This window comes from Marmota monax, unplaced genomic scaffold, assembly GCF_021218885.2.
Source record: "Marmota monax isolate L192 unplaced genomic scaffold, Marmota_monax_Labrador192_F-V1.1 WCK01_AAM20220418_F8-fsc00205, whole genome shotgun sequence".
In the NCBI taxonomy this organism is placed as follows: domain Eukaryota; kingdom Metazoa; phylum Chordata; class Mammalia; order Rodentia; family Sciuridae; genus Marmota; species Marmota monax.
This window is the reverse complement of record NW_026692417.1, coordinates 139,576-166,873: the sequence shown is the minus strand read 5'-3', so window position 1 is coordinate 166,873 and position 27,298 is coordinate 139,576. Positions and strand designations below refer to the sequence as shown.

General features: G+C 48.7%; 2 protein-coding genes across 2 annotated transcripts; both read right to left on the bottom strand.

Moving 5' to 3' along the window:
* Positions 1-374: 374 nt before the first annotated feature.
* LOC124091567 (keratin, type I cytoskeletal 14) lies at positions 375-4,720 on the bottom strand. The gene is made up of 8 exons (XM_046442640.2): positions 4,144-4,720; positions 2,846-2,928; positions 2,161-2,317; positions 1,840-2,001; positions 1,631-1,756; positions 1,318-1,538; positions 1,180-1,226; positions 375-625 (listed from the first exon to the last, which is right to left on the bottom strand). Exons 1-8 carry the CDS (start codon positions 4,648-4,650, stop codon positions 528-530), a joined length of 1,401 nt encoding a protein of 466 aa, XP_046298596.1. The 5' UTR covers positions 4,651-4,720; the 3' UTR covers positions 375-527.
* Positions 4,721-24,197: 19,477 nt separating this feature from the next.
* Krt16 (keratin 16) lies at positions 24,198-27,298 on the bottom strand. The gene is made up of 8 exons (XM_046442639.2): positions 26,541-27,298; positions 26,013-26,095; positions 25,730-25,886; positions 25,456-25,617; positions 25,235-25,360; positions 24,717-24,937; positions 24,580-24,629; positions 24,198-24,455 (listed from the first exon to the last, which is right to left on the bottom strand). The coding sequence occupies exons 1-8, from the start codon at positions 27,036-27,038 to the stop codon at positions 24,349-24,351; spliced, it is 1,404 nt and encodes a 467-aa protein (XP_046298595.1). The 5' UTR covers positions 27,039-27,298; the 3' UTR covers positions 24,198-24,348.

The following is a 27,298-nucleotide window of genomic DNA, read 5'->3' as shown; positions in this document are numbered from 1 at the left end:
TGGTATATGGAAAATATCTGTAGTTTCTAATATATTCTCAAGAGAATCCTCAATCACAAAAAAATGCTAAGAATTCTTGAACACGCACAGTGCCCAGCACCTAAAAGCACCAGATATCTGGTAGATAAATGAACAAATGAAAGACTGAATGTCCCCCTGTGCCCTGGGAGATTACCACATATGACCTGGTACACACATCTATCACTATCTTCTGAGATGGTGAAAGCCATTCTGGGACCTGAGCCCAGTCCACCCCCAGGCCCTTTCTCCCAGTCCCAGAGGCCACAGCCAGGTGCTAGGACGGGTTCCAAAGAAATGCTTCCCCCGCCTTCTTCCCACCCCCACTCCCAACAATGACCAGGCAAAGGCAGGAATTATGCAACTCAGATAAAGAAGCTTTATTGATTGCCAGGAGGGGTCAGGGGTAAAGTGTGTTGTGACGTGTTTGGAGGGCAGGAGAAGGCATCTTCAGGTGGATCTGTGTCCACACGGGGGTGCTTCCTAGGCCTGAGCCGTGCTGAGCAGCCTCAGTTCTTGGTGCGAAGGACCTGCTCGTGGGTGGACACCACCTTGCCATCGTGCACATCCATGACCTTGGTGCGGATCTGACGACTGGAGGAGGTCACTGAGGAAGAAGGAGATAGGGCATTAGCAGAGGTGAAGAGGCAGTGGACAAATCAGGAGTGGAGAGGCCAAGAAGTTGGGACTTACATGAACTATCTCCCTACTGCCCTCTCCCCTGATCATTCATTCACTCACTGCTGTTGACTAAGCACTGATACCATCCAATCGTTTCAGACTAGGGTTCCTTAAGGTCATTGACAGAGTCTGTGTCCTCAGATTGAAGCTCCCTAATAATTCAGACCCAGCTAGTTCAGTCCAAATAGACCCCAATGGACTGGTTTTGGATGGAAGGAGACTTGTTTGCTGTCCATGGTGCTGACCACATAACCATGGGGTCTGCCTGGACATAGGGTGGGAGAATTATAAGATAGGAGTCAAGGCTGCTAGCCCTAAGAGGGTTAGAAAATGACCTCTTCTACCCAAATGGATTCTTAACAGATACTGGGTAAGAACACTATAGCTCCACCCTTTGAGAAGCTCTTAATCTATGCCCTAGACCTGCTCGGGGACCTGGAGTGGTCTTGAGCCCAGGTTTGATGAAAAGGAAGGTCTTACCATCTCTGGATGACTGAGAGCCAGAAGAGAACTGGGAGGAGGAGAGGCTGTGAAGACAAAGGAGAAAGACCATTAGACACTGTGCGGGGTGGTAGTGAACTATAGGGGCGCGGACTAGGGGAAGGGCTGGGCACTCACTGGGCATCCTCGCCCTCCAGCAGGCGGCGGTAGGTGGCGATCTCCTGCTCCAGCCGCGTCTTCACGTCCAGCAGGATCTTGTACTCCTGGTTCTGCTGCTCCATCTCGCAGCGCAGCTGTGCCAGCTGCTCCTCCACGCTGCCAATCATCTCCTGGATCTGGGCCAGCTGCATGCAGTAGCGGCCTTTGGTCTCCTCCAGGCTGTTCTCCAGGGATGCTTTCTGTGAGGAAGGGAAAGAGGATCAGGGATCATTGAGGATGGCCATTCCCTCTCTGTCATCTTGTGCCCACCCCATGCCTGCAGCATTCCTACCATGCTGAGCTGGGACTGCAGTTCGATCTCCAGGTTCTGTACGGTGCGCCGGAGCTCGGAGATCTCGCTCTTGCCGCTCTGCACCAGCTCGCTGTTGGTGGCCACTTCGCGGTTCAGCTCCTCTGTCTGCAGAAAAGAGAACAATATTCGCACCAGAAGGCCTCAGAAGGCTGGAGGTCTGGGTCCCTTCCTCTCCAAATGACACCCACCTTGGTGAAGAACCATTCCTCGGCATCCTTGCGGTTCTTCTCCGCCATCTTCTCGTACTGGTCGCGCATCTCGTTCAGGATACGGCTCAGGTCCACACCAGGGGCTGCGTCCATCTCCACATTGACATCTCCGCCCACCTGGCCTCTCATAGAATTCATCTCCTGAAAAACCAGAGAAGAGTTCACAGTCAGAAGCCTCATGACAGCTGCTGATTGGGGATCTCTAGTCCCAGGTCACCTGAACCTTGCCCTCCCATCATCTCAATTCCATCTCTTCTCTCCAGCCATTCCCTAAAGCTGGATTTTCCATTCAGCTCCCACCTCTTCATGGTTCTTCTTGAGGTAGGCCAGCTCCTCCTTCAGGCTCTCGATCTGCATCTCCAGGTCAGCTCTGGCCAGGGTCAGCTCATCCAGCACCCTGCGCAGGCCGTTGATGTCGGCCTCCACGCTCACACGCAGGTTCATCTCTGTCTCATACCTAGAATGACCCAAAAGAAAAGGAATGAGGTACCCATCCTGGTCACACTGAGAGCTTTGTTCTCTTTCCCTGCAGCTTCTTCCCAGAGCTGGCACCCGATGGGTGGTTTGGGAAGCCAATCTTAGACACAGTGCCCATTGATTGCTCAGATCTGAAAATTCCTGGGATCCTGGGAATAAGACAGTTCATTATGCTGCAGAATTCGGGGAGGGAGGTGCTTCTAACTTCAGTCAACAAATAAGACTCAGAGCTTCCAAATATAATTATCTGCTGCACTTCAGGGGTAGGTGGGAAAGAGGGAGTTCCTTCCTCTCCCTGAAACCGTGCTTCCTGAACCTGGCTGTGGATCAGAATCACCCAGGCAACCTATTACAAATAACTGAACCAAAATTCCAAGGGTGGGGCCCAGGAGTCTCGTACTTTTACAAGTGCCCCACGGGCACTAGTCAACTGTGTTTAGGAAATACTGATCCAAAAATACCCCACCCTGGGAAGATTGGACATTCTGAGCCACCACTGCAAACTCACTTGGTGCGGAAGTCATCAGCAGCCAGGCGGGCATTGTCAATCTGCAGGAGGACATTAGCATTGTCCACAGTGGCTGTGAGGATCTGCAGAATAGGAAGGGAACAGGTCATTTTTCAGATGGACATCCATCCATAGTCAGAGGTCACTGCAGCCTACATTGGCCTTTACTCTCCTACCCTTGCCTGGTCCCCTTCCTCCCCAAAAGTCTTTATCATAGTGGTCTAAAGGGCAACCCCAAGTAATCAGGCTTTTGCCCAAAACTGGCTCATGATCATCAGAGGAGGTGGAAAGAGTCTGGCCCTAGAATCAAAATCACTGAGGTTCTGGTCCCCGTGCTGTCACTGACTTGTCACAAAACCTAAGGCAAGTCTCAGGGCTTGAGTTCCCCCCTCCGCTCCCTAGACCCTGTTCATGCTCTGGATTCTCCTCTTGGCATAAGCCGCCCTGCCAGCCCTCGGCAGCACACACATTCCGTTTCAAGTCCACAGGGCATGGGACCTCAAGTGGGATTTTACCAAGAGATGAGACCCAACTAGCACAGAGGATTAGAAAAAAAGGAAGCAGGGGAATAAAAAGAAATTAGATGGAACCCCAAGCTGGATGATGATCCTTCCCTCAATTGTCCTTAATCTGTGCAAGGCACCAGAGCCAAGCAGGTTCAGCAAGAAGGGTTTAAGGGGGTGGGTAGAGGGGAACTGGAGGCAGATGGCACAAGCCCACCAGGCTTCCTATTGGGCAGGGCACATATGTGGACGATGATTGAAGGCTGTGGGTTTTTTAATCCCCGCCTGACTATAGAGAGGTCACACGGTGCCAAGGCTCATGGGCGGCAGCAGCCACAGCTCAGACTAATGAGCTAATGAGCGGTTTGGGTGTCTAGCCTCGACCCGTTACAGCCTCGCTCCTCCCCTGCGCTGGAGAACAGGTAGCTGCCTCCTGTACTATACTAGAAGGTGGGGTGCGAGGGCTATCATCTGGGCTCTGCCATGACTTTGCTCTTCAGCAGGTCACATGACCTCTCAAAGCTTCAACTTCTTCCTTTGCAAAATGTAAGGGTAGGAAACACGGGTCTCACACAGTCTGAAGACTGGAGCCCAGAAAGGTATGAGCAAGGTGGGGGAGGGGAGACCCTCTTCTCACTCACCAGCTCTGTTTGGGGTGTCCAGGACCTCCGATGAAGATATCTGGGGTGAAAGTTTGTCCTGTCTACAAATCTAAAGCTGCTCATGGCCTAAGGCCTCTACTATGCTCAGAGGGAGGTAACTGGAATGGTTCCTCCTGCTTTCCAGTACACCCACCTTGTTCCTCAGGTCCTCGATGGTCTTAAAGTAGGGGCTGTAGTCTTTGGTCTCAGCAGGCCGCTGCCTCTGGTACCAGTCTCGGATCTTCACCTCCAGGTCGGTGTTGGCCTCCTCCAGGGCGCGCACCTTGTCCAGGTAGGAGGCCAGGCGGTCGTTGAGGTTCTGCATGGTCACCTTCTCACTGCCCACCAGGAGCCCATCACCACCGCCAAAGCCACCACCGAAGCCACCACCAAAGCCACCACCAAAGCCACCACCAAAGCCGCTACCTAGGGCCCCACCAAAGCTGCTGCTGCTGCTGAAGCCACCGCCATAGCCGCCCCCCATCCCGCAGGCTCCCCCAGAGGAGAAGCGGGAGGAGGTGACCTGCAGGCCCCCATAGGTGCTGGGAGCCCGGTAGGATCCTCCGGTCAGGACAGAGGAGATGCGGCTGGAGCCACCACCAATGCCACAGGAGCCCTTCATGGAGCTGGAGGAGGTGAACTGGCGGCTGCAGGTGGTCATGGTGCCAAGGAGGAGGTGAGTGAGCAAGCGAGCGAGCGAGTCGGCAGAAGGAAGAGAAAGGTGCTCAGGGCGGCTGAGAGGATGCCGGAGCTTTATACTGGTGAGTAGGGGGCGGGCCTGGCATCCTCCATCCCCCTGGGCTTTCATCACGCACGAGCCAGGGCCAACTCCCAGTTAGATCCCTCCCCTCCTCCGCCTCGTCATGTCTGTCATATTTTACTGGAAACTCATTGTTTGGGGTGTTTTTGGCTTTCTTGTCCCGCCAGGTGTGATTCACAGGGGGAGGTGTGGGCCTGCAGGCTACACTTTCCCATCGAGCCCTGGGAGCTGCAGCCCTCAGGAACCCGCGTGCTGGGCTCAGCTAGGGTGACAGAGAGCGGAGTCGTTCTCCACCATAAACCTGCTGACCCGATACGTTCCTTATTACCTGGTTGGGCCCTTCTCCTCCACAGACAGGAAGACCACCACTGCAGCTGACTGACACCTGGCTGGAGGAACACCAGCAAGGCAAAGTCACCTGGGGTCCAGACGTGCCACCCTCACCATTACCACCTATTAAAGAAGTCGAGACTGCGGTGCTGGGCTGGCTGTGCTCAAAAACCTATCACATCCCTGAAACATCCCCAGCCAGTCCGGTGGTGCAGACTTGCCCCTCAACTCCCCCATGAAGGGAAATCCTGGCAGGTCTCCACATCCTTCCTGAGGGGAGGGGATCACATCTGCCGCACATCAGCGGACAGGCCCCTGGCATTGGCTGCTCAATCGGGTCAAAGGCAGGAAGCCTCATGGGCCCAGCCAGAGACATCAGGGAAAAGCACGGAGACAGGTGAGTCTTGGCTCTGCCATTTCCACCTATATGAGCCAGGGCGGGACACTTCTCTGGGCCTCCAGCTTCTCTTCTGCCAAGTGGGAGCCCATACCATCCACTGTGCCTGCTGCAGTCAAGTCTGAGGATCCAATGTGACATCGTATGTAAACTGAGCATGTGCAAACTCTGGTAAGAGGGCGAGGCAGCACCCCTGGAACAGGCCCCAGGAGCTCTCTCTGCTTCCAGCCCCGGGGAGTCTGCTCAGGACAGCCCGGATAGGGGCAGGGGTCTGCCTCAGGCACCCTCACTTGAGCTCCTTGCTCAAGTGACACAATAGGTGTGTTAGGGAGGAATGCAGGCACCTGGGAGTAGAGCAGGACTGTGCCAAGGGTGTGGTCAGAGTGGACACGAGGGTCCCTGACTCCTGAGACCCTGAAGGTCAGGGGACATTTCCAGGAGTTCATTTGATTCTGCCTTAGAGGTTTGTGTATCTAGACCTCAGCGATCCCACTTCTCGCCACCAACTTCCCAAAGCAGCCCCTTCCAGCCCCACCTGTCTTCCTGCCCGCCCCTCAGCCCCACGGACCCCGGCAGGCATGTTGGGAGGAATGTGGTCGTGTCTGGGGCTGCCTGACGCATCCCATCTCCGCAGACAGGCCCCAACAGCCCCCGCTGGAGGCTCCAGGGCTCTTCCTAGGATCAACTGCTCCCAGGAAGGAAGCACAGACTCCCGCCATCCCCACCCCGCCTCCACTGCCACCAGAGCAGGATTCAAGGAGACCCACCCCCTATAAGGCTTAAGAGTTCAGAAGACAATGCCGAGACAGACTCTTGAGGCTGAGGGCTCCCCAAATCTGCAGTGCCAAGGACTCGCGAGGATGTGAGTAAGCCAGGGCCCCACCCTGCTCCACCCGCCCCTGACAGACGTTCCTAATCTCCTTCCAGAGATTGGTCCCCCCCACCTGGGCCCAGCCCTGCAATTTCCCCAGTGAGAGGCAGCAGGGGTTTTGGCTTGGGCACAGATGCCTTTGTTGGGAGGCATGTTGCTATTGGTTTGGGGTGGGGGTGGGGTGCCCTCACTGGAGAAAAATGCAGCATCCAGAGAGATCCAAGGAGCTGGAGAAGGGTGCAGAGCCCAGTAACAGCTTCCTCAGTGACCTACCACCCTAACTCTCTCTCTCTCTCTCTCTCTCTCTCTCTCTGCAAGAAGTCCAGGAGACAAACACCCCTCACCCAGGTGAGGACACAAGGAAAGCTCAGCTTCCCCCTTCATCCAACTCAATGGAACCTCCCTCCTCTTCCTCCCCCTCCCCCTCCCCCTCCCCCTCCTCCTCCTCCTTCTTCTCTTCCAAGGGGCATCTAAACAATAAAGATGAAGGGAACTCATGACAGATGAACCCACATACACATTCTCAGAGAGGGCATCTGCCCGCCCTCCTCACTCTGGACTGTGGATCTCCAGCATGGAATACACTGAGGCCAGCAGACAGTGTGGACTCATTGATCAAGGACCTGCCATGGGCCCCGCCAGGAAGGGATCAGAAGACACTATAATCCCATCCCTTCCCCCTGGTGCTCCTGACAGTTTTGAGAAGCAGTTTTCTGGGGCCGCATGGGTTAAAGGCTTAGTGGATATCAGAGACCTCTGTCTTCTGGGGCCTAGAGGACTCCCCACCTCTCGACTTCTAGGCAGGCTTTGTGTGGGTGCCATTACTTGCCCTTCCCCCAGCCTGCCCAGAAAGGAAGAAAGTGAAGGAAGAGCCTGGGGCGGTGCCTCTTGTGGTTAGTGAGTCTCCCAGCACCACACCACTGGGGGGAGACCCATGCCAATCCAAACAGGTGAAGTAGGCAGGGCCAGGCAGCCCCCAACACAGCCCGCATTGTGTGCCGAGGATCGGGCTGGGCACTAGGGGGTGGCATCCTAAGGAAAGAGAAACCCTGTCTGAGGGAGACAGCCTCTGCCCTCAGAGCCCACGGTCTAAAAGTTGGTGGCGATGGTTATGATAAGATGTGGGTGGGGCCAATCTGGAAGATTTCTGGAAGCTACTTTGAGCTCAACTCAAAGTAGCTTTGAGACTGGGCATCAGGGAGGGGCAGGATTCTCAGAATTGCATCTTTCCTTCCCACCAATTTCTCTGGCTACTTCACAAATAGATAACTGCTCATGGGGCCTGGGGTGCTTTTAATTTTGAATTTTGAAATAATTTTAAATTCTCAGAAAAAGTGACAAAAAATGTTTAAAGAGTTTGTCTGTACCCTTCATCCAGCTTCCCCTAATAACATATTCCATAAGCATTGTACAATATTCACAACCAGTAAATTAGCATTGGCACAATGTCATTAATTAACTACCGTCTTTCCTGAGATTTTGCCAGTTTTCCACTGATGTTCCCTTTCTGTTACAGGATCTGATTTGGGATCCTACATTGTTTGGGGCTGGCATATCGCCTTAGTCTCCTTCAAACTGTGACAACTCCTCTGTCTTTCCTGGTCTTTCATGACCTTGATGCTTTTAAAGAGTACCGATCATTTATCCTTTACAACATCCCTCAGTTTGAGTTTTCCTGTTGTTTGCTCATGCTCAGACTAAAGTTATTCATTCTAGCAAGAAACCCATAGAAATAGTGTTGGGTCCTTCTTATTCCTCCTATTCAGTCATATAGGACAGATATGTTGATGTGTCTTATTGCGGTGACGTTGACCATGTTCACTGGGCTAAGGTGACATCTGCTAGAATTGTCCACTATGAAGTTTCTATTTTTCCCTAAGAAATACCTTGAGGAAGATATTGAAAGCTAGTAACAAATTCCATTTCTCCTCCAACTTTCACCCACTAAATTATGTGTTGCCCAGTGGGCTCAAGAGCCTTATTGAGGGCTGGGGCTGAGGCTCAGTGGACGAGTGCTCACCTAGCATGCATGAGGCACTGGGTTCAATCCTCAGCACCACATAAATGTAAGATATAGTGTTTGCCTAAAACATAAGAATAAATATTTTTTTAAAAAAAGAACCTTATTGATTCTGGACTCTTTGAAGGACGGTGTGGGTGCCGGGAGAGACTTGGAGTTACAGACCTAGAAAAAGAATTCTCTTGCTCCCTCCTCTAACCCCCAAGCCAGACTGGGTGTCCTCAAACCCTCTCCAGGGCCTGCCTAGGACACGCCATACTGGCTCTCCTTGGAGAGATACCAAGTGTCTCTCTAATTACCACTGCCTAGAGTCTTTTTCTAGGCCTTGAGAGCCCTTTCAGGAAGAAGTAGGTAGTCAAGGTCCTTCCCGGGCCCCAGGTGGGAAGTCTGAGGTCCAGAAAGGCTCAGACTTGAGTGACAAATTGTTATTAGACCCCCAGGGTCTTCCCAGAACTGGGCTTCTTTCCTTCTCTGCTGGCCCCCTTCACGCCTCAAGCATCTGTGTATAGCACTCAGGACTGTCAATTGCAGGGATAATGGTCTGGGGCCTAAGCAGCCTCAGCTCCCAGAGGGCAGGGCTAGGGTAGGGACAAGGAGCAGGTGAGCAGGCAGGACTGCAGGCACGGGAGTTCACTGAAAGCCTAGAGCACCTTTCTGAGGCCCTGCAGTCCCCTTTTCCCTAGAGAGTTCTGCCACCCACTGCTTTCCCAGGCCAGCCTGCCCATCTGGGCCAAGCGTCCACGTCAGAGTCTGGTATGACAACAGGCAGGCCAAGCTAAGTGTTTCAATGTCCATGGCCTGGTCTGAGCCTCTTAGCTATGCTGCAAAAGCTAGTGGAACAAGAGCTAATCATCCCACATTGTAGATGACAAAGGCCCAGGTGTCAAGGAGCTTCTCAGTGTCCACAACAAGAAGATACTCAGGATTCAGCCCCACTTTGCCTGGTTTCCACCTTCACTTTCTGCCGGGTTTCTGTTCTCGAGACTAAAAGGCTCGGGGGTCACTCTAGTTAAACTGGGCTAACTGGGCTGCACGAAATAACCACACAAGAGACACAAATACCTTTTTCTTTGGGGTTGCTGTGACAGCTCCTCTGACCTTAAGGATCCGCAGAAAGAGAGGAGAAGCTATTCAAATGAGGCAAGGGGTCAGGTTTCAGGGGGCTGAGTCTATCTTCATGATGTCCACTGTCAGCAAGTTGACTGACACCTGGGTAGGCCACACCCAAGGGCACAGGAAGAGGAGGGGACACACACAAGGCACTTCCATGGAAGATTCTATCCAGGGCAAGGGGTTATATTACAAAGGAACAGGTGAGCATAGCTTCACCCATGGGGCTGTAGCAAGACACACCCATTTCTGTGACTGAGCGCTTCAGCACCCAGCTGGGGAGTGTAACTCAGTCACCCGTAAGGTTGGCCTCCCACAACTTTCAAATGACAGTTCACCTCCTGCTAGAAAGTCCCCAAAATTCAGGGTCAAAAGGGCCTCAGAAGTCATCTAGATCAATGTCGTAAGTTTATAAGGGGAAATCATGAGACCCTGAAAAGGGAAGGGGCATGTCCAAAGTCCCACAGCACAGTCTCCTTCAAAAGTAAAAAATATTTAACAGTATCACCAGGGCTCTGAACGAGGCAGGATGACATTATGTTCTGTGTCTGCACCCCAGAGTGACATTCATATTGTTAAGAACATGGAGAGCCATGCACAGTGGCACACACCTGTAATCCCAGTGGCTTGGTAGGCTGAGACAGGAGGATCATGAGTTCAAAGCCAGCCTCAGCAAAAGCAAGACACTAAGCAATTCAGTGAGACTCTGTCTCTTTTTTTTTTAATATTTATTTTTTAGTTTTAAGCGGACACAACATCTTTGTTTGTATGTGGTGCTGAGGATCGAACCCGGGCCGCACACATGCCAGGCGAGCGCACTACTGCTTGAGCCACATCCCCAGCCCGAGACTCTGTCTCTAAATAAAATTCAAAATAGGGCTGGGGATGTGGCTCTGTGGTAGAGTGCCCCTGGGTTTCAAACCCTGGTACCAAAAAAAAAAAAAAAAAGAAAACACAGAGTCAGGTGGCTAAGAATCAGCAACAGATTAGTTCATAACGCCTCCATGAGTCCCCAGTAGAGGGAAAATACAGTTTAAATTCTCCAGCCCATTACCCATGTTGCACCCCTCCCCAGTAAATCAAGTCCCATCCTCAACAGGTCAGTCTCCTCACTGACCCCTACATCCCCATCCATCCCCTAGCCTCTAACTAAATGTCCACATCTGTCCTCTCTTCCTACCCAAATCCCTCACTTTCTTTAGGACAAAGTCTCTGCTCAATACATAGCTTAAGATGTGATTTCTGAAGACTATGTGGCATAAAGCCGGTGCTCATTGAAGGAAGGAAGAACAGGGTGGGAGAGGGTGAGGAGACAAGGAGGAAGAGGAAAAATGGGGGGAAAGCAAGGGAATGTGGAAAAGTAGATGACTAGATGGATGGGTGGGTGGATGGATGGATAATGGGTTACCAGATGGATGGATGCATGGTAGATCAATGAATGGAGGGTGATTGAGCAGATGGTTGGGTAAATGGAAGGAAAGATGATAGATGGACAAGGGAGTAGATGGCTGGAAGGAAGAAATGATAATGGAAGGATGGATGGGTGGATGGACAGAGGGATGACTAAAAGGAAGGTGGAGGATGGGTGGGCAGGTGTTGAGGGATAAATGGAGCTCAGAGAAAGGGCAGGCAGCCCAGCCCAAGCATCCGAGAGGAGCTCTTAACCAACGGAACCTTGAAGATAAATGGATACTAAGCAAGCCAAAAAAAGAGGAAAAGATATCCCCTTTGCTCAGTGAAGCCCCTGAGCAGAGACGAACAGGTGTTAAACAGGTCTGATGGGAACTGCAAACAGTTAAATATGGCTGCCACTGTCCGGCCCCTGATAGGAAGGCACTGAGGATCTCAGACTTCATCCTGAAAACATCGGGGCTAGTGAAGGGCTCTAAGCTGGGCAGTGATGCTGTTGGGTATGTTTCCAAAGGTCACTGTGGTATCTCGTGGCACACACTTGAGAGGAAAACTGGTAGGGAGGACTCACCATTATCCAGGTAAAGGATGGTGTTGGCTCAGACCTCTCCTCTCCCAGGAAGTCCCACCCCGGCACTTCATGTCACTTTTCTCTCCTTCTGTCCTTCCACTGCCTCTGTGATCTGAGCCCCCATCATTATTCTACGCCATGCCTTAGGGAGTCACAGAATCTCTCACATAGTAGGTGCCTGGTGATAACTTGGGTCTGGTGAGGAAGGCACAGCCCTTGCCCTGTCCACCCAGTCTGATGGTGGAGGGTAACCAAGCCCAGGGTTTTCTCTATCCCATAGGCTCAGGGGAACCCAGAGCTGAGGAGCAGCAGAGTAGGGTGGTAGCATTCAGAAGCTTCTTGGAAAGGGTGCTTTGACTCAGATTTGAAAGCAGGAAGAGGCCTGAAGGGTGGAGTGGGGAGGGCATTCCCAGCTGGGGGCATGGCTGTGGGAACTCCAGGCCTCAGCAGATGAGTCACCCAAGAGTCAGCACTTAGGTCAGAATAGCTGGGTCAGGAGACTTTTTGAGGCCAGGATGGAGGGACAAGGACACAGGGAAAGAAGCCATGTTAAGAAATGAAAGGAGTTGTTTCCACCAGTCAGAGGCTTCAGAGATCCAGCATCTTGCAGCCCACCCCCCTTCCTGGACTGAAAGGTGTCACAACTGAGGAAGAAGCAGGACCTCCCCTGTCCGAAAGACTGTGGTTCAAGTCAGACTCCACCCCCAAACAGACATGAGACCTTGACAAGCCACGGCAGCCTCCACGCCTCAGTGTCCTGCCACATGGGCATGAAGATAGTTTCCACCTGGCAGGGGCATCAAGAGGAGTAGATAATTCAGAGTGAGTGGCTGCCAAGGAGCTTGGTGCAAAGTCAGTGTTTGATTTTTTAAAAATCCTTAAATTAAGCCCAGAGTTCAACCAGTGGAGGTAAGAGTGAGCGCAAAAGAGAACAGGTATCAAAATTCAGGCAAAGATCTTGAGGTAGAGACCAAAGAAGAGTCCTGAACAGGGCTGGCCTCTGGAGTGATGGAGGGGGAACAGGCAGGGAGGCCAGGGGGAGAGCTCGGAGGCCATCAGTGATGATCTAGGTCTGTAAGAACCTAGCCAGGATGGAGTCTGTGGGACCCTGCTGAGGAAGAGGGAAAAGCACACGATCCTCTGAGGCTGGGGGCCCAGTGCTGGCTTCCCTTGACCTCAACTAGGGGCTGAGGAGGCAGGAGCTCAGTTCTCATGTAGTCCTGAGACCAAGGAGATCCCCTAGATCATTCAGCATCAGCCAGAGCTGGTTCTTCTCCTCCAGCCTTGACTCTGGGGGCAATGGAGGCAATATCTGCAATACTTTTATGTCCCCCGGTTCCAAAAGAGGGCTTGGCTTAGGAAAAAAGACATATTCTATCATAAAACTAAAACTATCCAGCAAGAGTAGAAGATAAATCAAGAATTTGGTTAAAATTAAAGAAATGAAATTAGCTTATAGAAAAAAGAAAGAAAGAAAGACAGGAAGAAAGAAAGAAAGAAAGAAAGAAAGAAACTTGGGAAACAGAATATATTTATGAACACATGTTGGTTGCAAGCAACAGAAAACCAACATGAATTAACTTCTAAAAGAGGAGGTTCATTGGCTCTCATCACCAAAACAGGGAAAAGGGGGCACAAGACTGCCACAGGGAGAGGCCCACTGCATCCACCCTCTACTCTCTCGCTCTCTCGCTCTCTCTCTCTCTCTCAGACACCTCTGCCTTGCTCTTTCTCCTAACTTTATTTGCACACATCCAGCTGCACCTACAAGGCAGCCCTAAGCTCATCCTTCAGCTTAAACCCAGAGAGGATTAACTTAAATTTAAAAAATCACAGGAAACATCATCAAAATGGCGATATTACCAAAAGTTCTCTATAGGTTTAATGCAATGCCAATCAAAATCCCAACGGCATTTCTTGTAGAAATAGAGAAAGCAATCATGAAATTCATATGGAAAAATAAAAGACCCAGAATAGCAAAAACAATGCTAAGCAGGAAGTGTGAATCAGGTGGTATAGCGATACCAGACTTCAAACTATACTACAGAGCAATAGTAACAAAAACAGCATGGTACTGGTACCAAAACAGGCGGGTGGACCAATGGTACAGAATAGAGGACACAGAAACCAATCCACAAAACTACAACTACCTTATATTTGATAAAGGGGCTAAAAGCATGCAATGGAGGAAGGATAGCATCTTCAACAAATGGTGCTGGGAAAACTGGAAATCCATATGCAACAAAATGAAACTGAATCCATTTCTCTCGCCATGCACAAAAGTTAATTCAAAATGGATCAAGGAGCTTGATATCAAATCAGAGACACGCCGTTTGATAGAAGAAAAAGTTGGCTACGATCTACATACTGTGGGGTCGGGCTCCAAATTCCTCAATAGGACACCCATAGCACAAAAGTTAATAACTAGAATCAACAAATGGGACTTACTCAAACTAAAAAGTTTTTTCTCAGCAAAAGAAACAATAAGAGAGGTAAATAGAGAGCCTACATCCTGGGAACAAATCTTTACTCCTCACACTTCAGATAGAGCCCTAATATCCAGAGTATACAAAGAACTCAAAAAATTAGACAATAAGAGAACAAACAACCCAATCAACAAATGGGCCAAGGACCTGAACAGACACTTCTCAGAGGAGGACATACAATCAATCAACAAGTACATGCAAAAATGCTCACCATCTCTAGCAGTCAGAGAAATGCAAATCAAAACTACCCTAAGATACCATCTCACTCCAGTTAGATTGGCAGCCATTATGAAGTCAAACAACAACAAGTGCTGGCGAGGATGTGGGGAAAAGGGTACACTTGTACATTGCTGGTGGGACTGCAAATTGGTGCAGCCAATTTGGAAAGCAGTATGGAGATTTCTTGGAAAGCTGGGAATGGAGCCACCATTTGACCCAGCTATTCCCCTTCTCGGTCTATTCCCTAAAGACCTAAAAAGAGCATGCTACAGGGACACTGCTACATCGATGTTCATAGCAGCACAATTCACAATAGCAAGACTGTGGAACCAACCTAGATGCCCTTCAATAGATGAATGGATAAAAAAATGTGGCATTTATACACAATGGAGTATTACTCTGCATTAAAAAATGACAAAATCATAGAATTTACAGGGAAATGGATGGCATTAGAGCAGATTATGCTAAGTGAAGCTAGCCAATCCCTAAAAAACAAATGCCAAATGTCTTCTTTGATATAAGGAGAGTAACTAAGAACAGAGTAGGGTCGAAAAGCATGAGAAGAAGATTAACATTAAACAGGGATGAGAGGTGGGAGAGAAAGGGAGAGAGAAGGGAAATTGCATGGAAATGGAAGGAGACCCTCAGAGTTATACAAAAGTACATACAAGAGGAAGTGAGGGGAAAGGGAAAAATAATACAAGGGGGACAAATGAATGTCAGTAGAGGGGGCAGAGAGAGAAGAGGGGAGGGGAGGGGAGGGGAGGGGGGATAGTAGAGGATAGGAAAGGCAGCAGAATACAACAGACACTAGTATGGCAATTTGTAAATCAATGGATGTGTAACTGATGTGATTCTGCAATCTGTATATGGGGTAAAAATGGGAGCTCATAACCCACTTGAATCAAAGTGTGAAATATGATATATCAAGAACTATGTAATGTTTTGAACAGCCAACAATAAAAAATTTTAAAAAATAAATAAATAAAAAATCACAGGAAAGCCTTCTGCATGGCTCAATATGGTCAGTGACTGGATTCCTAAGACTAACCCAGCAGGTATACATATCCCCCTGACCCATGACCAAGAAGTGTCTGGTATCAAAAGAAGGGGGCACAGACCTGGCCCAACTCTTAATGATCCAAACAGTCATCCCAAATTGTGGGATGGGGATAGTTACAGGGAAGAAGAAGGCTAACTATACCTGACACTCAGCTCTGGGTTTCCTGGCAGCCAAGATAAAAGGGAAACATGGAATTTAAAACTCTCACTAATTGGAGGCACATCTGCCAGTCAGGACAGACACAAGCATCTTCTAAGATCTCAGAAGACGGTCTTCATAGAATCAGAAGAGACAGAGAGGCTTCAGTTTACGGAGCTCCTGCTGTGCCAGGAACTCAGTATCTCTTTGAATCCTAACAACCTTTCTGTGACAAGGGCTATCTACAGACTTCAAGAGGAGGCCTCCCTGGGCCTCAGGCCCCAAGAGCCAGTGTCTCCTGCAGCTCCTGCCTCCTGGAATTCTCCTCCAGCTACTACTAAATATGTGGGTGTCCCAAAAGTGCCAAGCAGCCCTAAAAGTCCAAATACCCTGAACCTGGCAGCATCACAGCTTGCCTTCTGCAGGCACCAACCTCCAAACACTTCTGGGCACTCAGTGGCCAACTTTATCATGTTCTTAAATCTAAGCAATCAATAAATCAAGCTCTGATAATAGTGTTTATTATTTTCATGGTGTAAATACCCCCACCATGGCCAACTTCCACCAATGGAGGTGAAGTCACTTACCGTAGAGTTGGGGAGAGATGTACAGTAACACACCAGTATCTAGAATATCCACCATATGGAATAAAATAATTATAAGTAACCTGGAGAGCACAGGTGTAGTAAATGTAGTAAAATAAGCTGGAAGTAATGGGCTTTATGTATTACCTTTGTTCTCGATGTAATTTAATTAACCCTAAGCTTATAGAATTTAATTGTTAAATGCTGGCTATGTTTAACAGTCAGCTTGAAAAATTCCTGAAATTTGAACCTTGGCACTCAAGAGCCAATATAAGGCAGCTCCAGCATGCCGATGGGCCTTGCAGTTTAGGCCATTAAACGATAGACTAGGAGAAGCAAGCAAAAAGCAAAGCAACCCTGCTTCCCAGTGAAAGAGGGAAAACAGATTGGAAGAAGGAGGAGAAGAGTTGGTGGCCCCAGTGATAAGAGGAGACTATCCAGGTGGACAGAAATGGAGGCTGCATCCAGAAGCTACCCAGGTTTCACCAGCCTAATCAAGATCTGCCTGCCCCCAGGGAGCCCCATGGGAACCCTGGTGGCAGGGTGCAAGACTGGGTGGCCACATTCTCTGGTCTTTTTTCAAGGGATCCCAACAACAGGATTCTATTAATTGACTTCTCTGTCAGTATCCAGAGAGGATCCCTCTGCTGCCACACCCAGGGGGTGTCTGTCCTCGTGCTCTCCCTGTTTGAGTGATGTCTTTTGTGTCCAAAGATTTGGTTTACTCCTCTTCCAACTTAACCCACATGGACAACAGCCCCTTCAAAGAGCAATGGGGGGTGGGAGGTGAGGGTCCCAGGCATGTGGGAGGTAACGGAGGTGGTGGTGGTGATGATGGTGGAATGGTGGTAATAATGATATGGAGTGGGGTGGTAGGGATGATGATATTGGGTATAGCAGTGGTGTTGTAGCAATGGGGATGGAGGTGATAATGGTATGGGTTGTGATGACTGTGGTAGAGACAGTGGTGATGGAAGAGGTGGTAGAAAAGGGAAGTTTGTAACACTTTTGTTACAATGTTTTTGACACCCCTGAGTTGAGTCTTGGTAGAAGGAACAGAACCAGTTTAAGCAGCTCTTCCCTGAGGCTAGCTTAGAGGTGAAACTAACCTCTACCATGGTCACCACCCCCACACACACTAGAGCCACCTCCAGGAGAAAGAGGACAAAGAGCACCTTCCCTACCTGCCTGCTATAAAAAGTATTTCATTTAAGTCCAGGGTAGCTCCTGAGTTGTCGCTGTAGTACCACCCTGCTCCTACCCAGAGCCCAGCACAACACCTGGTCCAGAGTAGTCTTAAGTGAACTTGGGCTGAATTCACTGAACTACCACTAGAACTTGATTTCTCTACAAACCTAAGCAAGTCAAATGAGGCCAGGGGTCTGCCCTCCTGGGAGCCATTCTGACACCCTACCTACCATCCATACATCCTAGGGTAAGTTGCTTAGCCTCCTTGAGCCTCAGTTTCTTCACCTGTAATAGTCAGGTGAATGGAGCTGACAGAGAGCACACAGGGAGGAGGCATTTGCTCCAGCGTAGTCTTGAGAGTCAGTCCACCAGCCCTGCTGCAAGAGTTCACTGAGGCAATAAAGGGTTGGGCCCCTTTGAAAACTGTCACAAAGAAGAGGAAAGGAGCGAACAAATATTTATTGGGTACCTACTGTGTGTTTTGTCTACCCTTTGTCACTTTTAATCCTCACATGACCCCTTCAGGTAGACACTGATACCCTGAAGTTACCGATGAGGAAATTAAGACTCATAAACAAGAGGATCTTCTCAACTTCGCCCTCAAAGTTCAAACCCAAGTTGGCCTCGACCCTCCACACCACTTTTTTCAAAAGATTACAATCTTACTTTAGTTATTTTTTTTCTTTTGGTTATCACTTTTAATGGACTAATCATATTATTATCTGATCACAGCGTAAATTAAAAACATATGCTATGGTAATATAAAATTGACAGGTCAGATTATCGAGGAACTTGATATGGTATTCAACAAATTAACTGAATCTTTGATGTTTAATTTTTTTCCCCTGGTGCTAGAGATTGAACCCAGTGCCTTGTGCCTGTTCAATTTTGGTTTGATTTTTTTATTCATACACATGCATGCACAATTTTATGCATAAGTACAAAAGTTTGTGCACCATTTTTTCCCTTCCTATTTTTCTTGGATCCCTGTAGCCCCCTACCTGTTCCCTCCATTCACATCCTTCCACCCCAACCTCAAGGCAATCTATGTTAATAGTTTCATATGTATCTGTTCATACTTCTGGTGTAATCATACATACATACATACATACTATATGCATATATGTAAATGAGAAATGAGGGATCTGTTATTGTTTATTTCACATAAGTAAAATCAATATACTATATATGCTCTTCTCTCTCCCCAATACCTGGAGGAATCCCTCCTTGCCATCTGACATGGGTCCAATTTATTGACCTTGATGACTACCTAATACTCCATGGTATAAACGGATCATTATTTAACAACCCATTCGTTACCAGTACAAAATTTGCTTTTCATTTTCTCTCTCTACAAATAATGCAGCAATAAATATCCTCATATGTATATCCTTTTATTTCTATGAATTAAATATTAAATGGAACCCCCTAAATAACCAACAAATCATCTTTGCTATTGATTCCCACATCATGAGGCTGGAAAATCGTCTTGGAGGATAAAAACTCTGGGACTAGACAAGACTAATCAATGTTTTCTTTTTCTACATATCATTTATGTTGTCATACTCTCCATGTGGTAGCTAAAAGCTTAAGGGGGAAAAAAGTGTATCTGTTTGATGAGCAATAATTTTATAGTTGGAGGAGAAAGAGGGACCCCTGCAGCCCAGCAATGTGTTAGCAGGGAGTGAAATAAAAAAAAATGGGGTCTCCTCCTGCGCAGCTGCCATCTTTGCCTTACCACATCTCCATCTGCACAAAGCCATCAGTGGCCATGGAGCTACATCTGCCCATGGTGGTGATCCACCTAGCACCTTAGAGGAAGGAGCAGGTCAAGATCTCCACTGGCTTGGTGCCTCAGCTCTGGTAGATAGGGCTCCATCCCTCCAGGACTCAATGGGTATTCACTCTCTCATCTACCTACCCATGGAAGCTGCCTGGTGCTGGTATAGTGAGAGGCACACGGAACGCACAGAAGTACTTGAGTACTTCACAGAAATCTGAAGGAGCAGAGACTTCTAAACCAAAGATCCATGGCTTGACTCCACAAATCTTGACTGAGCACCCCTTGTGTGTAAGGTACTGTCTAAGGGTTGTTGTTGACTAGAAAACAAAAAGTTTCCTTTGTGTCTGTCTTTCAGGGAGCTGTCAGAAAGTCTTAAACATGCTGCAGCGGTGGGAAAGCAAGCATAGCCAGTTGCTTATCTCAGACACCAGGAGAGACACTGAGCTTTTTATAGCTCTTGGAAACAATGGCTCCAAAGAAAGCAAAACCTTGAGTTGACCACTAATTCATTTACATCAGCAGATACACTTTATGGGCTATCATTAATTCTTACTCTAGTTATTGTCTTAGCACTTCATGCAATTATCTAAAATAGTATTTCACAAACTCTGACACTAACTCAAGCCTAAGGAATTCGAGGGTGTGTTCCAAATAGACAAGTTACGAGGCACAGAGGGAGTGTTCAATCTCCTCACCTCGGGTTCAGGATTTTAGAAGTGGGAGAGGCCGTCAAAAGCCAGATGCAGTCTGAATTGGGACTTGAACCTGAGTTAGAGAAATCCAAGCAGTAAGCATTCCTAGATGGAAAAGCTAGTTCCTTTATTGAAACAAAAACTCACATTTCTGCTTTGATATTGTCCTTCTTTAAATGAATCCAAATGTTATATATAACTAAAAGAACCAATAAAAAAAACTTAAAGGTAAATGTTCCATTAACACAAGATACAGCGACGAACAAGAAAAACATGGCTCTTGCTCTCAGGGGTTTTACTAACAAGCTGTCAGACCCTGAGAATATTGTTGTGTTTGTTTGTTATGCCTCAATTACTTTAGAGCTTGCTATGATTTGAATAGGATCTCCCTGCCCCACAACTCATAATGAGTACGATCCTGAAAGTCATAAGAAAGTCATATGTTCATTGTAGCAAAAGGGGATAAACTTAATCAACTATGGTATTGGGGGGTATATAGCATCTTTGGAAAGTGGTTAGGTTTAGATAAGATCATTAGGGTAGAGACGCTATGGTAAGAAGAGAGACAGACCAGACACATCGACATAGGCGTATACACTCACCATCTCTTGCCAAGTGAAGCCCTGTACTACCTTGGAACTCTGCCAGCAAGAAGGCCATCACCTGAGACCGAACCAATGCCCGCCCACCTCCTGCCCAATCTGCTACTTTGAACCTTGACAGTCATGTGTCAAAATAAACCTCTTTTTCAGAACCAGCCTCTGAAATTTCATTATAGTAATGCAAGCCTGACAAACACAGATCTCAGTTTTCTCATCTGTCAAGCAGGGACCTTTCTTATGGAGCTTCCCAAGGGTCCATCTAAATATAGTATTTATATATCTAAACTAGTATTTCACAAACTCTGACAATAACTCAAGCCTAAGTAATCCAAGGGTGTGCACTGTGAAGACAGAGGCACAGGTAACTCTATGATATGTTTTTATAATACTAATAAAAGTAGAGGTTGTTCTGACATCTCGCTACTGAGCAACTCATGAACATCTGCAGCAGCCCTGGAGTTGAGTAGTAAGCCTGTCTATGTCCCTGTGTAAGGGCCTTCCATAATGTCAGCTTTAAAAGTGACACATGAGTCAACTTACACAAGAAGTATTTAAAAGGCAATGCTCAGTCAGTGTAAATGTTTGGAAATTCCCATTGCCTGCTTACAAACTATGCAGGTTGGCACAGCTTCATTTAAAATCAATTTCACAATACCAATCAAGAAGCTTAAAACATTTGTATCTTCTCACTTAGTAATTATGCTTCTGTAAATCTAGCCTAAGGAAATAATCTAAAATATTGGTGTAAGGGTTGTGCAGAAAGATGATCATTGCTGTGCTATTTTCAATAATAGCAGCAAACAGTGGCAACAACATTAGAAATGTATACACTTTTAATAATATAGAAAGATGCTTCTATTATAGTAATAATGAAAATGGATGCCAAGGGTGCTACTCAGTGATAGAGCACTTGCCTAGCGTGTACAAGGCCCTGGGTTCTATCCCCAGTAGCAAAAAAAAAAAAAGAATACAAGAATGCAAAATGGTATGAACTGTTAGTGTAATCATAGTTAGAATTATAATGTGTAGATATAAGCATATTTCGTGTGTGTGTGTTTTTGTGTGTTATGTGTGTTTATGAGCAAGAAACTTGTTACCAGTGGTTACCTTTGCATATTGGGATTTTGAGTTCTTCTGAGTCATAGGTTCACCCCATGATCTGGGGAGCAGATTTGGTGAACAAGGTGTGCTTCACTAAAATTAAGAGGGGGAGTAGAGAGGCTGGGGTTGTGGCTCAGTGGTAGAGCGCTTGCCTAGCATGTGTGAGGCACTGGGTTTGATCCTCAGCACTATAAAAAATCAATAAATAAAATAAAAGTATTGTGTCCATCTACAACTAAAAATATTTTTTGAAAAAGAGGGGGAGGAGAGAAACAGGGAGATACGGGATTCAGAAAACAATGGATACAATACAGAAAAAATAAGGGATGCCCAGGATGAGAGTGAAGAGAAATTCTGGGATGACAGTTGGGCAGCAGGCCTGGGGAGCACTCAGAAAAGACTGGGGCAGGAGGACAGGGCTCCGGGAGAGACACCTTCAAGAAGCTGATACTAATGGGATACCATAAAGAAGAGACATACTTCCAGCCATGAGTTAGGGGACAAATGAATGATAGGTACATAGAAAACCTAAGCAAATTGAAAAATATGTATTTATTTCAAGGAAATTCAATATAGTAAAAAATATAATTTGACCATTGTTATTAGTTAAAGCTTCATCCCAGGGTTTCATAAACTGACTTCCAGACCACTCACATATAATCGAATCAAGCCTTTAATGAAGCACACTGGTGGCGGCTGACCAGAACATAAAGCTGTTGCCCTGATCAGCCCCGAACAATTGCAAGGGCGCTCCTTACAAGCCTGAAAACCGCAAAAGGGATGTTCGGGGGTCTAGCTGATGCAAGCAAGCCAGGTTACAGAAGCGGGAGAGTGCAGTCAAGCAGTGGGAAGCCTAACCAATCACAGTTAGCCCAGTCACCCCAGTTACAGAAACAATGCCCCAATAGGTAGTTCCGTGTTCTAAAAGGTTTCTATAGCAAAAGGAAAAGAACATCTTGCCCCAGTCATGACCCTTCTACTTGGCATGGTTGTTCTACAGGATGAAGTCACAAAACAAACTGGAGTCACATTTGCTTCTACTACTACACTATGAATAATATATAAGTAGTCATACCAATGTAAACATTAAACATTTAACTAATGAAAAATATTAATATATTAAGAGGTGGGAAGAAGAGAAGTTAAGAAGAAGTAGGGGGGCGTTGGGGTTGTAGTTCAGTGGTAGAGTGCTTGTCCCCCACACATGAGCCACTGGGTTGGATCCTCAGCACCACATAAAAACAAATGAATAAAAATAAAAATATTTTTAAAAAAATGAAGTGGGGGGAATAATGCAATATATGAGAACTGAGCCCTCATCCTTCATAGGAAACCAAGTGATTAAAAACTACATTTTAAAAATCAAGAAATGGTAGTATACTCCTTACTTAGAAATAAGAGGTAAGGGGCCAGGGTTGTGGCTCAGTGGTAGAGTGATTGCCTAGCATGAGTGAGGCACTGGTTTCAATCCCCAGCGTCACATAAAAATAAAAACAAATAAAATAAAGGTATTGTGTCCATCAACAGAATAAATAAATAAGGAAGGAAGTAAATACCAAAATAAACAGCTTATGTTGAAAATGGGGGGTAGGAAATTAGAAATGAGGTCCACTTGGAAATGGCTCTTTTTCACACACACAAAAAAAGTATTAAGATGTTATACATATGTAGCTTTGTGTTTTTTTTTAATTTAAAAATTATAAAGTTTGGGGCTGGGGCTGGGGCTCAGTGGTAGAGCACTTGCTTAGTATGCATGAGGCACTAAGTTCAATCCTCAGCACCACATAAAAATAAATAAATAAAATGAAAGTATTCTGTCCATCTACAACTACAAAAAAAATTTAAAGGCTTGGGGTGTTGCTCAGTGGTTAAGCACCCCAAAACCACCCCCCAAAAACCCACTTAAAATTTATAAAGTATGGAAGCATCAGGAAGAAGGAACAGTGACTGAGAGGTGTGGGCCATGCAATTAGTCAGGAAGGGGTGACTCATGGGCACGGGGCAGGGAGAGGTAGCAGGACAGACTCAAGAGCTGAGTAGTAAAGGAAAGGGGAACCATCAGGGATTATTAAGGTGGGGAGTCCTGATGACATCCTTGATCCGGAGCTTGACCACTTCTTGTGAGAAAGGTCTTTGAGTAGAAATCAGGAATGGGAGAGATGGACAGCAAGAGGCCCCAGATAGTAGCCTGTGCCCGGTTCCAGGGAGAGAGGGAGAAGCTGTGAATGTGGTGGTAGCCACAGGGAAGAGGAAGACATGGGTGGCAAATATTGCCTAGGGGACTCGTCAGCATTCAGTTGACAGCTAAGGACAATCAGGAAGAGGAGGGCCTTGATGGAGTGGGGAAGACAATCCTCCATCAGAAGGTTCTCCCTTCCACCCTCCAACACCAGAGAGACAAAGGGTGGAGCTAAGAGCTCAAGCTTTGGAGTCTTTGAGGTTAAATACCTAAAAAGGTAAAGTGATGGTCAGAGAAAGATATGGACTTTGTAGCCAAGTACACTTGAGTTTGAACTCCAAATGCCACTTCCTATCTGAACGGTTTTACCCAAGATTACTTAACCTCCCTGAATCCCAGGGGTGGTCAAGCCCAAAAGGAGCCCTGATCACAACAGCCCTCACAGGGTCGTTAGGGAGAATAATGAAGGAACTTCTGTGGAAGGCTTCAAAGGAGACCATCCACTCACATCCAAAGCCTCCCCCCTTCCTGTGTCTCCCGCCCACCCCACCCCGCCATGGCATGGCGCTCTTCTAGGAAGACCCTTCCAGCTCCTCTGAGACACGTTGTTTCCTGCACCCCTCAGGGTATGGGGGCCTCAGGAGGGTTCCTGGGAGAAACCTTCAACGTCCCTCCCATCAGCTCAAGCACAGAGATCACACAGGTTTGCATCAACCAGAAAGTCAGCTTTATTAGCCCACCACCAGCACAGGGAAAGGGAGACAGCTGGGGCCGCGCTGGGAGAAAGGGTCCTGGCCCAGGCCTCCCTCCAGGAGGCAAGGCCTGCAGGTGGCAGGAGGTTCTGGGAGAGGCAGATCAGTTCCTGGAGCTCTGGATCTGGCTCGGGCTCTGGCTCTGGCTGAAGCTGGAGGAGCTCTGATCCTTGAGGATGGGCCGGGTCTGGTGAGAGGATGAGGAGAAGACTGCAGGAGAGAGAGAGGAACGGAGGTGAGAAGGGCTCTGGGAGCTGAGCAGACTCCTGGGCAGACCCAGGGGCTCTGCAGAGAGGGGCTCGGCCACAGTGCCCAGGATCCCCAGGAACCTTACCTTCCCGGGAAGAATAGGATTGGCCGGATGAGTGCTGGGAGGATGAGAGGCTGTGGGGGAAAGAACGGGAGCATTAGATGAGCTGGACACTGCAGGGGGCTGAGAGGCTGAGAGGCGACACTGGGGGTCCCACTCACTGAGAGTCCTCGCCCTCCAGCAGGCGGCGGTAGGTGGCGATCTCCTGCTCCAGCCGCGTCTTCACGTCCAGCAGGATCTTGTACTCCTGGCTCTGCTGCTCCATCTCGCAGCGCAGCTGTGCCAGCTGCTCCTCCACGCTGCCAATCAGCCCCTGGATCTGGGCCAGCTGCACGCAGTAGCGGCCTTTGGTCTCCTCCAGGCTGTTCTCCAGGGATGCTTTCTGAAAATGGAGAAGGGAGAGGAAAGTCAACAGAGGTGTTCACACCTGTCCCTCCAGGTCTCTGGGCCATGTTTCCTCAGAGATGCAAGGATTTTTGACTCCAGCTGGGTCAGATAACATGGAGAAAAATATTTCACCATTCTAGGCCTTAATTTCTCCATTTCTACAAATGGATACTATGGTGGCTCCAGTTCCACCAGTGGGGAAAAAAATATATAGGACTGGATTGTGACAGTGTTGCGGGGGGTGGCCACTGCTGGTGACTTGGGGGCTGCAGTGGGGCTTCATCCTTCATACCATGCTAAGCTGGGACTGCAGCTCGATCTCCAGGCCCTGGAACACTCTGCGGAGCTCAGTCACCTCACTGCGGCCGCTCTGTATCAGTTCGCTGTTAGAGGCCACTTCTTTGTTCAGCTCCTCAGTCTGAGATAGGAGACAGGAGCAAAAGGTGTGAGGCTCTCCTAAGCCTCCCCAGCTAGGAAGTCCTCCTGTAGGAGTGCAGAGGACCCAAGCCTTACCTTGCTTATGAACCAGGCCTCAGCATCTCTGCGGTTCTTCTCGGCCATCTGCTCATACTGGTCGCGCATCTCATTCAGGATGCGGCTCAGGTCCACACCAGGGGCCGCGTCCATCTCCACATTGACATCCCCACCAGTCTGACCTCTCAGGGCAAGCATCTCCTAGGAAGGGATAGAAGGGGATGTCAGATCAGCTGACCCCTCTCCTGAGCCTAGGCAGATCCGGCAACTCAACCAACCAGCCTCCTAACCCCAAAGCCGGCTATGGCCTCACCTCCTCGTGGTTCTTCTTCAGGTAGGCTAACTCCTCCTTGAGGCTTTCAATCTGCATCTCCAGATCGGCTCTGGCCAGGGTCAGCTCATCCAGCACCCTGCGCAGGCCGTTGACATCGGCCTCCACGGTCTGGCGCAGGGCCAGCTCATGCTCATACCTGGCAAGATAGAGTTCAGAGCCTCAGGTCCCCTCCTTAAGGTTCCCAAGGATTGATGTCTGGATGGATAGCCCTACTCCTTTGTCCCCTGTCCTCTGCCCTCAGCCCATCATGTTAGATGCTCACTTGGTTCTGAAGTCGTCAGCTGCCAGCCTGGCATTGTCGATCTGCAGAATGGGCTGTGCGTTCTCCATGGTGGCAGTAATGATCTGGAATGGGGATGACAGGACAGGAGGTCAGTCAAGGACCCTGCTGCTCAAGGGTGAAGAGCAGAGAGGGACAAAAGGAGTCTTCCCAAACTTGAGGATCAGCTGTCTGGCAGGGCAAGCCCTATATTCCCCCAACCAGGCTAAGACACCTCTCCACTTGGCTCAGGGTGTACAAGGATGCACCCACATCTCCCGCTGCCCCTATCCTGGACCCAAAGCTGAGAAATTGAGCATGCAGTATAATGAACTCTTGCATGGAGATGCAGAGTTCCAGACCCAGCTGAGACACAGAAATGCTGAAAAGGGACCCTCTGACACCAGTTATCTGTCCACTCTCCAAAGGCACCTCTGTCTCCCTGTTTGTAAATGGAATTGCCAACAAGAGATTTACTCAAGGCCACTGCAGCCCTTGTCTCTCTCAAAACCCCAACCATCAGTCACCCACCTTGTTCCTCAGGTCCTCGATGGTCCTAAAGTAGGGGCTGTAGTCTTTGGTCTCGGAGGGCCGCTGCCTCTGGTACCAGTCTCGGATCTTCACCTCCAGGTCGGTGTTGGCCTCCTCCAGGGCGCGCACCTTGTCCAGGTAGGAGGCCAGGCGGTCGTTGAGGTTCTGCATGGTGATCTTCTCATTGCCAGACAGGAGGCCGCCATCGCCAACACCAAAACCAGCACCAAAGCCACCACCGAAGCCACCACCAAAGCCGCTACCTAGGGCCCCACCAAAGCTGCTGCTGCTGCTGAAGCCACCGCCATAGCTGCCCCCCATCCCGCAGGCTCCCCCAGAGGAGAAGCGGGAGGAGGTGACTGACAGGCCCCCATAGGTGCTGGGAGCCCGGCAGGATCCTCCGGCCAGGACAGAGGAGATGCGGCTGGAGCCACCACCAATGCCGCAGGAGCCCTTCATGGAGCTGGAGGAGGTGAACTGGCGGCTGCAGGTGGTCATGGTGCCAAGGAGGAGGTGAGTGAGCGAGCGAGCGAGTCAGCAGAGGGAAGAGAAAGGTGCTCAGGGCGGCTGAGAGGATGCTGTGGCGTCTCAATCCCCGGGATCCTTTATATGCACCCGGGGAAGGCGTGGCCCTCCAACTGCTGACTCCGGGTTCCCCTCTGATTTCATCACTCCGGTCCCATCTGACTTCCTACTCTGGATTATTCAGCCCAGGGTGGACTCACTTCTCTGTGTGCGGTGCCGTCTCAGAGTTCCCA